We start from the raw sequence: 12,993 nt of genomic DNA on the forward strand, positions 1-12,993 counted from the left end.
CGGTGATTTAAAAACTGCAGCTTTACCCAAAGTGTCCAATGTTCTTTATGAAGCTGTACTTATCAAGGGAGGGGCCCAGAGCATATTTTTATTTTACCGATGGCTTACATTTCAACTTTCAAATAATAAAAAATGCTGTGGAGGGCCCCGTCAGTTGTCGCCCCAGCCCTCTGGGTGTTAAGAGCCGGCCTGGCCCCGGGCTGGGGGTCAGGTTAGGGGTGGGGGGTTGCAAAAGTGTTGTCAGGAGAAGGGGCCCCACGAGTGAAGGTCTGAAGGAAACAGACCTGACCCAGGGAAACCGGCACTGGGGTGGAGCCCGGGCCTGAGGACCGGGCTGTGTGGTGGGGGCTGAACAGTTAGTGAAGGGAAGCTGGGGGAGGTGGCGGGCTGGGCGCCCCACCCGACTCTGTCTCAGTGGGGCTCTGCAGCCTCCAGAGTGCCCCACACGGAGGAGCTGATGCCCTCTGCGTCTGCCAACTGAGTAGGAGAGGGAGCTGGGGGTCTGGGCTCCGGGTCACACGCGGAGTGCGGAAAGCGAGACAGCACCAGGACCGCAGTAGAGAGGGAAACTGACGACGGGGTCTGAAATTCGCGTCAGGTGGGCTGCCCAAAGTAGAGAGGCTGATTGTCTGAGGTGCGGTTTACCATCGGTGTCTCTTATGGTTCTTTATGCCCCGGGCGTGTTTGTTAGGCCCTAATCTGGCCTAACCAGCTTGGAGCCGTCCACTAACCTCATAGACCTCAGGGGCGATGGCTCGGGGGGCGGGGGGGGGCTTGTCTCAGACAGCAGCCACCAGCTGCAGGTTTCCTTTGACTGCTCGAGGTGCGGCGGGCCCAAAATGACACTCAAGATGTTCTGCACTGTGGCATGCACCCCAGATTTCAAAGGTCTAGTGCACCATAGGTGGTGAAAGATCTCATTAGAGATGACTTGTAAATAAATTGATTATACATGGAAATAAATAGTCACCTTTTGGATAGGTTATGTAAAACGGAATCTTTTTTTAGTTTTTTTTAAAATGTGGCTACTAGGAAATTGTGAATTATGCGTGGGCCCTGCACTGCACTGTCCTGGATCCCACTGCACCAGTGGGGGCCACTTGGTGGCCCCGTCAGCATCTTTGACCCCGAAACAATGCACATCAACTGCAAAGTGAAGGTGCAAACGTCACCCACGTGGCCGAGGTTGGCTGTGCGTGCCCTGGATGTGGCACTGAGCTCCTCGGTCCATACGAAGCCTCGTCAGCTGGCACTCGGTGTGTCAGGCCATTGGAACATGGGGGAAACAACAAGGACACCGGTTCAAAGAAAGTCAGTGGTTATCAGAGGCCTTGGGGAAAGGTCGGGAGTTTATAACACTTTTTGTAAAAACGATGGTCATGACTAAGCCACAGAAGTCGAACGGAAAAAGAATATCTCATCCCACATTGAAAACGGCAAACTTGGAGACCTTGGAGAATCAGTGTGGGGTGGAACCGGCAAGCAGGACTGCACTAATGTCAGACACATCAAATTTCCATGTCTTTACTTTTAAAGGTAAAATCCCAATTCAACTGTTTTTTTTGTTATTTACTATGAAGTTTACTTTCTTTGTTTAAAAGGTTTTTGTGAAGATTTTATTTATTTATTTTCAGAGCAGGGAAGGGAAGGAGAAAGAGAAAGGGGGAAACATGAATGTGTGGTTGCCTTTCACACGCGCCCCCCGCCCCCGGCACTGGGAACTGGCCCACAACCCAGGCACCTGCCCTGACTGAGAATGGAACCACAATGCCTGGGTTTGCAGGCCTGCACTCAATCCCCTGAGCCACACCAGCCAGGCGAAGTTTACTTTCTGATTTTAAGTTCGTGCAGAAACATGCGGAATGTATCTATTTATATATACAGGGTGTGGCAAACGCTGGTGTACAGTTGTTCATATGGAAAATAACACAACAGTTAATAACAACAACACAAGAATGAAGCCAGTGTTTCATTCTCACGACCATAAAGCTACCTCCGCCCCACCCTGTATATCTTAAATGTTTTACTTCAGCAAATACCAAGGTTTGTGTGGAAGTTGGGGATTTTTACCCAGCATTTGGCCGAGGGGCTTGGTCTTTTGGATGTGAGTTCACGACGAACATGGAAAGAGTCCCGTGTGCCTTTCTCACAAACCTCGTCTGCAACTTCCACATCTAGTTCTTTAACAGCAAAGTGAAAAGACATCTGCAGAGTAACTTCTTATAGACTTAAATGCTTTCTTTCTCATTTTTAACACTCATCATTCCCACAACTAATTCGACGGATTTTTCTGTCTCGTGCTCATTCCTTCTCAGCATTTAACTCAGTTTTCATTGGAACAACTTTCTTTTGGCACTCACATGCTCATGTTTTACTAGTTTAGTAATCAATTTAATGGAATTAAATTCCCTCGGGACAGTATAATCGGCGTAACCAGCTCTGGGAACAGCTATGGCAGAGCCTCCTGGGGCCCCGACTCACCTGCTGGGAGGACAGGTGTGGGGGGCCACGAGCCTCCGCCACACCAGGAATGGCAGGTGTCTGTTCCAGATGAGCCAGCTGAGTAGAAGCTGCTTAAGAAACTTTCTGCTATGATGTCGCCTACAGGTACCCTTGTCGGGGCCAGTTATCCCACAGATGACAAGAATTTCTGACTTGGAACATCTGGGAAGTTTGGCATCTGGAAAGAGCATGGGGAAACCAAGTCCCAGCCCCAGCTGCCCTGCACGCGTCAGCCTGATAGAACACCAGCTTTTGAGGGCTGTGTGCTCACCCTTCATGCTTCCCTACGACATGGGTCTCCCCAAGGCAGGAACACACGCACACGGCTGGATCTCGATAAATACCCACTAATAAAATTTGTGGATGGGAACGTTTTGTTTAATTCTGTAAGGATGGAAAACCACAAAAACATACTCTCAGAGAAGAAGCAAGGTCCTTGCATGTGCTTAGTAGGTGCTTAATGAATCTATGTCAAGACACCGGCTAAAATTTCCCCCAGGGCCTGTTACATCTGTTCTCGCTGATGTCAGGGGAGTTCGTGCACAGTGAGGAAACGCGCCCATGTTAAACTGGATCTTCCCAATGAATGTGCACAGGAACTGAAGTGTGGCGGGTGACTCCCAGAAGCACTCTGGGGAAGCAGCCATCTGGAAGTCACTGGCCCGATGGCTCTGGACCTGTCACAGCACCGCGGAAGCTGCTGCAGCATTTGTGTCAGAGAGGATGGAAGTAAAGGGCTGGGAATTGTCAGTGGACAAGCAACCTTTGAAGGGACACCAGCCTCCTCTATGTCGTTAAAGAAATCAGATGAAGGTAGTTTGACATGTGGCTTTCTGAAGGCAGATGAAGCAGGGGCCAACAGCTCCAAAGCCAGGGCTGGAATCCCACTGGCGGGCAAGACAGACTGTGGCAGCAACCGTGTGGAGTAGTCTCCCAAGAAGACTGTGTTCACACACTGCAGAGGAAGAGCACCCTTCAGTCAAGCACATCCGTTGATTATGTTTCTCTCTTTTTAAAAAATCAGTTTTCCAGTGTATATAGATGCAAAATGACAATCCAAATATTTACCCAAAAGATTAAGGAGAAAATGACTCAAAGCACTAAATACCAGGCGAAAGCCCAGCACAGAGGCATGCCCAAGGCGGGGCTGGTGGACCAGGAAGCCAGAGAACCTGGCTAGTGGGAAGTATGGCCTTGGGAACCCCGGTCACTTGGTCCCGTTTTGATCGCTACGGATAAATAAAGCGGCAAAAGGAAATGTCTTGCTGGAACCGCTTCTGCTTTGCTACTCTGGCCAAACTTCAGAATTTTGAAAGGCTAATGGAATCCACCTCCTCTTCTCGGTTACAGGTGCCTTAGTGTGAGCGCAAATGTAAGGGGTTTTCGATTTAAAGAGGAAAGTATCATCTTGGACCTCAGAATCGCTGGGTGTGGCCATCCGGGAAGACCGAGAAAGCACTCCGCTACTTTTCTCCGCTAGGAGAAAAGTGCATGATTACAGCCTCCATGTGCACTTGAAATTTTAACAGATTCACCTTTCAAAACTAGTCCCGTTGGATGTAACTACCTAAAAGTATCTTCTGGCAGATGTTGTAGGGTACTAAAAACAGAAAGCTAATACGAAATCGGGGCATTTCTAAAAATCCCTCGGGCATCCTCGTCCTCCCCCGGTGAGGAGCAGCCATTTGACCGGATTCCAGGAAGTCAGAGGATGATTCTGTGGTCAGTTAGGACTCTTATCTGAATACATAAATGGGGGACGAGACAGCGCGACCCTCCCTGCTCCGGAGGGACCCCGCCTCCGCAGTAAGTCCGCGTCGCTGCTGCGTTATCAGCTCCACGCACCCAGAGAAGGTAAAAAACCGTGAACACACAAATATCCGTTTTCACTGCGAAGCACCTCGAGGCCCCGCCCTAGGGATTGAAGGGCCCGCCCGCGCGGGGGGGGCGGGGCGCAAGGACGTGCGGATCCGGGCATCCGCGGCGGGTGGGGGCCAGACTTGGCTGAGAGGCGCCGTGGGGCACCTGCTGGCCGGACGCCGTCTCGCCCCAAACGCGCTGCGGGCGGCCCTGCGCAGGTGTCTGTCTCTCCAGCCCGGCCCGGGGTTGGGTCCCGAACCCGTGACTTAGGCTTGGGAACAGCAACGGCGTACACTGGGAAGTTTTGAACGTAAGGCGAGTCAGGAAACGGCGGACTCGGAACGCTTTGAGAAAAACCACTTTCTCTGGTCCGCGGCCGCGCTTCTGCAGGACGTCGGGCCGCTTCCGGCCGGGCGGGCGTAGGGTTGGTCCGCGCCGGTTCCCCAGCGCGCGGGACAGCTGACATATGTGAACACTGCCGCCAGCGTCCCCTCCACACACCGCGCTCTGGAGTCCTAGGGGCGGCCGGGCTGAGGAGCGCGGCAGCAGCGGCCCCTCCTGTCACAGGAGCGACCGGACCACCTGGCGGCGGCGCGCACAGCGGACCTCCACCTGCAGCCCGTCCCCCAGCCCGCAGTGCTCCAGTCCCTCGCGCGCGCGCGCGTCCCCTGTAGCCGAGGCCCATCCCCCAGAGCCCGGTGTCCGCGCCCCCGACCTCGGTGACCCCGTCCCGCCTCCGGCGTCCCCGTCTCCCCGACCCCGGCGCCCCGGACCCCAGCGTCCCCGCCTTCGTACCCGCGACCCCAGGGTCCCGCCCCGGCGCGCGCGCTCCCGCACTTGCGCAGCGGCCTACGCGCCCCGCCCCCAGCCCCGCCCTCCGCTCCGCGGACGCGGCCGCGACGGAAAATGGCGGCGGCGGCGGGGAGTCGCGCGTCGTCGTCGGGACTCGCGGGCGCGGAGGCGAGCGGAGGGTCCCTGCAGGCCGGCGGGGGCCGCGAGCGGGCCGACTGGCGGCGGCGGCAGCTGCGCAAAGTGCGGAGCGTGGAGCTGGACCCGCCGCCCGCGCCGCCGTCCCCGTCCCGGTCCCCGTCCCCCGAGCCCGCGGGCGGCAGTGCCGCGCAGCCGATGCAGGAGCCGCCGCCCCCGGGAGCCGCGAGCCGCGCCGGCTCCCACGCCCCCGAGCCGGGGGACCGCGGCGATCCGAGCCGCGCGGGGACGGAACCCGCGGAGCCGCCTCCTGCAGCCGCCGGGTGAGCAGCGGGCGGGACGGGGGACGCGGGCGCGGTGAGCGGGGCTGGTCCGGCCGCGGGGACCGGGGCTCGCGATTGTTCGCAGCCGAGTGACAGGAATACTCGGGCCCGGGGGGCGCTGCCGGGCGCGGGGCGAGCGGCGGGGCCGGCGCGGTGACAGGCGAGCCCCCGGCAGGTGCGGCCCGGGCCCCGGCGGCGGCGCGGGGACGCTTGTCACGGCCGCGGGGCCGCACCGCGGGGCCCCCGGGGACCGCAGGGTGCGTGGCGCGTCCAGGGCGTCCCGGCGTCGGCGACCGTCCCGCAGCCTCCCCGGCGACCTGCGACCCGGGTCCGGGACGGCGCGTCCGCCGAGCGCAGGAGCGGCACCCGCGGGCTGGCCCGTCGCCCCGGCGGCGACCGCGCGCTTTCGCCGGAAAAGAAGCCCTTCCCGCCGCGACCGCGACCGGGCGGCCGCGGGGCCGAGGGGCCGGGCGAGGGTGCGCGCGGCCGGAGCCGCTGCTGACCTTGATCGGAGCGCCGCGAGCTCTGGCCGCCGCGGGACGCGGCTTCGGTGTCGGCGGGGTTTCTCAAGTGACTTGGCACTTTTTTGGAACTTGATTGTTTATTTGTTTAAAACCACAGTGCATTGCTTGGAGGTTGCACTCTCCCCCCAAAATCCCCCCCAAAAGAGGATTCCCACCACGCCATGGCGACGTGAGGGGGAAAGGACGTTCGTGACTGGCAGTTCCTCGTGCGCGTGTTGTGTCGTGGGCTCCCCGGGTGTGTCCCGTGCGCCTTCCTGCTTCGGGCAGTAGAATAAGCTCCAGATAAAAATAGGAAACCCCAGATTCGGGAGATTACCTGTCCCTGTTCTCAGGAGACCACCGCTTTGGGACTCGTAGGCGTCCGCACCTGGTCGCCCGAGCGCGCTGCGGCTGCAGAACGGCGGCCGCCGGGAAACAGAATGAGCAACTAAATGCAAGTGGGGAAGTTGGGCTGCTCCGCGCGGGGTCAGAGGTCTGCCGCCCGGGCAGATAGATACGCCCGGGGACTGAGCCAGCCACCCGCGTTCGGTTTTCGCAGTTGGTGACCCGGGTCGTCTCCCCCACTTTGTTTGCAGGGTGCCCTGCTATCAGGTGAGTTTCACTAGCCGGAATGCTGGTTTGTTCACCCCAAATGTCGAACCTGAAGATTGTGTTTATGGTAAAAGGTGTCTTCTCCATCTTCTGAAATAAAGCTAATTCTGCTACCCGCCCCCATTTTCTTGTCAGTAGGGTTGAAATGTATTTGAATCTGTAAACCTGTTGGCATAAACACTTTTATTATAAGCTGTGCAATAAAATCTCAGTTGAACTCTACATTTTAACTTTTTGACAATGGCTATTTCATACTTGCGGGAGGAAAATTTAACGGATTTTGAACTATTTTTGTTTCGGTGGTAGAGGGGCCTGGGGACGCCTTCTGTCTGAAGAGAATCCTGTGGTGTTTATTTCAGACTTGCCTTCGGTTTTTAGTGTTTGGATGTAGACATTGAAAGTGTAGGCAGTACACTTTTAAAGTGCAAGTTATAGAAATAAAAGTCACCGAGAGCAGAAGACGCTGAGCCTGTCCCTCTGCTTCAGGGTCACGACTGCCAGCAGCGAGAGCGCGCCCTGTGAGTGGCGCCCCAGGGTTAGGGGCTTTTTCTTTCTATTTTCTCGGGTTTGAAGAGGAATTACAGTGCTGCTCTCCACTGGACAGGCTCTCGTGAGTCTGGTAGATAGAGGGACTCCACCCTGTTTTTGTAACTCGAAAAAACCCCAACTGTCGGTTCGCTGGCCTCCCGAAAGAACGAGGTGTGCCGCCCGGTTTGTGCTGGTTTTCGTCTGGAGCCCACGCTGCTCCGGAGGCCGCCTTTGTGGCTCTGGCCGCTCTCAGCTCTCACTTCCGGTTAGAAGCTGCGAGGCTAAAAATAACATGAAGTGATTTTTTTGAACTATAGGTATAGGCGCATTACTACCTAAAAATCCATTTCTAAAGAATTAAGTGGGTGATTTTTGTAAAACAATTGGAGATAGTTACAAAAGTTAGTCTTACATGAATTTGTAAGTTGTGTAGCTGGGAGTTGTCTCCAAGTTCTATTTTAAATCAGGTAAGAGAATTAATGCATTCTTCAAAGATTAACCTTATTAAATATAATTCTGAAAGAGAAATATGAGAGCTAGAATCGTTGCCAGCTTTTGTTTTCTTTTCATATCTGATTTTGGCAGGGTGACTGGTTACCCAGCATTCCTGACCACGCGACTCCCAGCGCCCCCGATAGCTCCATTTTGTGAGGTACAGGAAGCAGGACGTGGCCCCTCCGTGGTCTGCGCCTCTGCGCTCACGTCTCAGACACACTCTGCGTGCTGCAGAGACGGCCACTGGCTTGTTGACTTGAAGATTGCAAAATATGAAAAGAGAGGAGTGTTCTTTGCTCTCAGCAAGAGCGCAGGAGCCAGCTGCAGCCTGCCCGGCTGTGCGATCAGCCCCGGGCTAGCCCTGAGCATTCCAGAGGCCGCACCGGGTGGCCAGGCAGCGCACAGTTCACGGATGGACTCCCCTGGGGGGTGGGCGTTGACGGCGTGCGAGTTAGAAAGCACAGCCTTTGCTCTGTGGAACCTGTTTTCCCGGGTGGAAAGGCGGTCGGTTCTCTGTGGGGACAGCAGCAGAAGAGTGTGGCGTGGGGGAGTCTTGCTGCAGGGCTGCGCCTGTGACCGGGGATGTCCCACGGCCGAGTCTGTCCCGAGACCCGGCGGTCTCCCCCGGCCTGGCCTCTCTCACGCCGAGTCGGAAGTGGCAGCTGCGCCACCTTGGACAGGCACTGTGAGGAGCAGACCCAGGCTGGCTTCAGGCACTGCAGGGCCATTGCGAACTGGGGGGAGCAGTCAGGAACACACGGGGGGCACGTGGGGCGTTGTGGGCGGTGGGACTGGTCCATGCTGTTCCCACTGCCCGACGAGGGTCCTGGCTGTGCTGACCCGTGTGCCTGGGGACCTTCTGCAAGGTCACCCTCCTTGCCCTCCATGTGCGTCACCACCCCTGCCACCCTCCAGGGCACCGCCATTGCTGCTTGTGGGAGGTGGGCACTCGCCGGCGATGCCGAAGCCTGTTGTCCCCCAACCAGAAGACAGCTGGGGGCCAGCCCCCTCCGGCCGGCGGCACGCCCGCTCCCTACTGATTGGCAGGTTTTAGGGGGAAGTGGCTCTGAGCGAGGCTGCGGTTTCCATCCAGGGCCCCACCAGTGTGTTCCCTCCTGCCGTGCAGGTCTTGCCCTGCGTCTGTCGCCTCCTGCACAGGACACGGGTGGGACCTCCCGCTGAGGTCGCTGCGTCCTCGTGTCAGGAGAGGGGAGGGGTCATCAGTGCTGACTGTTGTGTGGGTTTCTTGATGTGTGCTGTACTGAATCGTAAGCGGAGGAAAGTGTAGACGCTGATCACACTCATTACACAGGAAGAGAAAGGGTCCGGGAGCTGGCCCTGCCCCTTTGTCCCTGCTCCAGATCTCACTGGGCACCAGGAGCCTCAACCTGGTGGCCCTGGGTGCCCAGCCCGTGTCTGGACGCCTGCAGCAGGGCGCCCAGCAAGTGCAGTGATGGCGGGCGGAGGGACGCCCAGGTCTGGCAGGAGGGCTCCTGGTGGCCTTGCCCGTGGAGGCGCAGGCCTGCCCGCCGGAGACGGGCACCTCTCTGACGCGGAAGGAGGGGCCGTGCTGCCCTGAGGGCGTGAGAGTGGCAGCTCTGTGCCTCTGCTCGTCACGGGGTCTGCTCCTGTCCGCTCTCTGCCCCTCCTCTGTCTTAGGGCAGATGCCTGCTACAGGTTTCCCATTTCCACACTGGTGAAAAAATGGAATCTCAATACAAACCATTTTCAAACTCTTTCTGCTTCTAGAGTTAGCAGGAACGTATGACTCTGCAAGGCCAGATATGAAATTTTTCTTTCTTGGAAGAGAAAATAAAAATGGGCACAGGGAGCAAGGAGCCCCATTTCCCCGGCGGTGGCTTTGAAACACAGCCTCTCCCGTTGAAACAGCAGCTGCCTGGCTGAGCCCACGAGGTGGAGAGATGTAAGGCTCCGAGGTGGAAGACCGTCTGGAGGGAGGACAGCCATGTCCTCACGTGCTCTGTGGTCCTCCCAGGGTCCTGTTTTGGTGGAGCAGGTCCGGTGCTGTTCCCGACCGAGGCTTTGGGGCACCCATCCGGTTGGTTTGGTTTACTGGGTGGAGCTGTTGCTACGGGTCCAGGATTGTTAAGTTCTTAAGGCCCAGTAAACGCATTTTCCTGAAAGTGCAGTCTGTCCCCTGGAGACCACTCCTGAGCCCACCAGCCCTCCCTGGGGCTCCTGCCCGGCTAGAGTTTGGCGGTTAAGTCCCTCCCTGATGGCAGGTCAGCGTGATGAGTGTGTGCCCACGGCCCGGAGGCTAGATGCAGGGCAGTCGGTAGGTGTAGGCCTTGCTCCTCGCTGCAGAGATGTGACCACTGCCTTCCTGTGGAGCCCAGATAACCATTTAGCCGTTGTATTACCAGGCACTCTTCCGGCTGATCTTCCAGCTCTCTGAGTGACAACTACCAGTTGCTAACAGACAGGGAAGTCTGTCTCATTCATTCTGTTGCCACCCGGTCCAGGCGCCCGTGAGTGCTAGGATGGGCCAGTTTTTCTCAAGGTGGTTATTTTAAAATCAGTGTGTCGGAGATTGCAATAACTTACTGTGATGTGATTTCAGTCATGGTCTGGCTTACAGTACGGTTTGAAGGCAAGAACTGTTTCTTAGAGGTTTTGTGCATTGCATGATATTTAGTAGTAGTAGTTGGTGTGTAACAAGCGGTTGGTATTGGACTAATTTTACATAATATAAAACTTAATTAGTTTAGTAACCAAGTGTATTACAAAGTAACTGGAGCCATGCGCACATGGGCAGATATTGAGAATATCGAGTTGCTGTGTTTGAAGACACCTGGTCGGTTGTTGGGGTTGATGGGTTAGCACCCCAAGTTTGCTGACCTGACAGCTTGTCCTGGCCGGCTCGCCACCACCCTGTCCTCGGGTGGTCCCAGGGCTCCTGTCTGTCTCCTCCACCCCACAACAGTCTCATCAGTGTCTTTGGATCCATAACTGACCATTCACAAGTGATTGCAGAGTTCATTTTTCTGGCCATGACTTTCCCTGGCCTGCAGACCCCTCCCTGTCTACACGACACACTGTGGTCAGACTCCTGAGACCAGGTCCGGGTTCCTCTCCACCGTGTCCCGCTGCGAGGTCCCTCGGTCACGAAATGGCCGAGCCAAGACTGCGAGTTACCGCGAGACCTTCGTGCATCCGGTGCCTCCTCGGACGCTGGTGGCCTGGCCGGTTGGCAGCCCCGCGCGGGCTGCTATGGGGTCTGCAGACCCCTCCCTCCTGGCCCTGCACTTTGCCCCGTCCAGTCTGTTCTCCATATTGTGTGGCCAGAGTGAGCGCTTAAAAATGCAAACCTGATTATAGCCACTTCCCTCTAGAACAAGAAATTTAATTTGCTTTTTAAAAATTAATGAATTTAAGTGGTTTAATTTAATCTAAAATTCCTAGGTGCTTTCCCTGTGGGTAAAGACCAGAGAGGTGGTGCCATGCCTGGCAGAGTCCCCTCGCGGTCTGGCCCGCCTGCCCTGCACCATCCCCACCAACCCCACTGCCCTGCGCCCTGCGGAGCTGCTTCCTTTTGCTTCCGAGACTCAGCCCAGCACCGCCTGCCACAGGGCCTTTGCACGTGCCTGCACTCTCTGCCCGGAACACCCCAGTCAGCAGGGTCATTGTTCAGGTCTTAGCTCACAGACGCGATTTGGTTATGTGGTTTGTTATCTTGCCCGTGCCTCTCCCAGAAGACGAAGACTCGGGCGGAGTCTGTGCTGGGGAGGGATCCAGCGTCCAGCAGAATGCCTGGCACAGCACAGCACCCAGTGAACACTTGTTGAATGAACGGCATGTCCAGCCTGGTGGGTTGCCTGTCCCCCCTGGGGTCAGACACAGGCGAGGACGCGGCTGAGACGGGCTGACCGGCGGAAGGCTGGGCAGTTGGTGTTTCCAGGTTGCTGCTTGAGGTGGATCCGCGGGGAGGTGTCTGGTCCTCAGACACGCCAGGTGCTCCAGGGAAGGGGACGGCCCCGCTGGCTGGGAGGAGGCAGCCACACTGCGCAGAGGAGAGGATGGCCGCCTGTGTGCAGCGCTGCGGTCCTGGGGGGTCGGAAGCGTGTGTGCACACGTGTGAGTAGGTGCTCACAGAAGGCCATTAGGTTTAACACAAGGTAATGGTTCCTTTTTCGCCTTCTCAGATGTTGTGTGAACTTGAGACGCCACCTTTAGGATTCTCATCCTAATAACTGTTCTTCATCTAATGTTTATTCATTATTGACAACAGTCCAGCTTGGGATAAGCAGAAGTTCGCATTTGCAGCTAAGAAGAGATTTGCTAAGCAAGTACTTTACGAGATTTCAGGAACCTTGAGGCGCCCAAACCCAGGTAACCAGACACGTCTGCAGGTCTGCTGGCGGCAACTGAACCGCGCAGCCTCCCTTATCTGGAGCAAGCTTCGCCCTCAGAAGTAAGGAAAGAAGGCGCAGAGCCGCCCGAGGGGCTGCAACTGAATCCGTGCTTTGAAGTGCTCTGGCTTTACTCGGAGAAGAGCTCTGAGGGCGCTCACTCCGGATTCGCTGGCGCTTATTCGCTGGAGATGTTATTCTTGCAGCCTTAACCACGTGGCCTCCGGGACAGGCAGCAGTTACAAGCAGCCAATGAGAAGGGCTGGCAGTGTGAGCAGGGACCTGCTCTTGCAGGAAGCCAGGGCGGGGCGGGGCCTCGGGCCAGCCTGCGTGCGAGAGAGTGTGTGTGCGCGCCTGTAGGCCTGCATGCGTGGGGCCTGGGGCAGGCACTTCGGTGGCAAACCTGCAGGCCTCTGAGGTTGCAGTTGGTCACTTCCCAGCGCTTCCCAGTGTTGCCTTTTGTGCACGGTTTTCCTTGTGTGTGACGTGAGTCGACGGATGGTTTTCTTACAGTGGCAACGGCAGCTCCTCACTGCAAGGTCATCCTGTTGCTCCCTCGTGGAATGGCAGCCAGAGAGCAGGACGTTCAGGAGGACTTCTGTCCAACACAGCTTCAGGGAGTGTGTGATCCCTAAAGGGGGGGGTCTGCATCACCTGGAGGGGTCCGTCCGCAGTCTCCTAACACTGAGCAAACCAGTGTCTGCCGGTTCACGTGTGGCTGGGTGTGCAAGACGGGGTGTGCTGGCTGGAAACGTCGTGTGCGCCGTTTGTTGGGAAATGAGTTTGGCTCTATTTACTGGCCATTTACGTGCTGCGATTCTTTAAAACACTCAGTCATGAATCGCCGCCAGTGCACTGACTTTTCTCCCAGTC

At 56.8% G+C, this 12,993-nt stretch overlaps 1 protein-coding gene across 1 annotated transcript in view; it reads left to right on the top strand.

Annotated features, from left to right (window-relative positions):
- Positions 1–5,237: 5,237 nt before the first annotated feature.
- MAP3K1 (mitogen-activated protein kinase kinase kinase 1) overlaps positions 5,238–12,993 on the top strand; it is a 59,529-nt gene continuing 51,773 nt past the window's right edge. The window contains exon 1 of the mRNA XM_037038551.1: positions 5,238–5,612. Coding sequence (XP_036894446.1) covers positions 5,269–5,612 — 344 coding nt within the window. The 5' untranslated portion in view covers positions 5,238–5,268. The remainder of the gene's footprint in view (positions 5,613–12,993) is intronic.

This window comes from Sturnira hondurensis, unplaced genomic scaffold, assembly GCF_014824575.4.
Source record: "Sturnira hondurensis isolate 20B ecotype Veracruz unplaced genomic scaffold, ASM1482457v3 Scaffold0024400, whole genome shotgun sequence".
NCBI lineage: Eukaryota > Metazoa > Chordata > Mammalia > Chiroptera > Phyllostomidae > Sturnira > Sturnira hondurensis.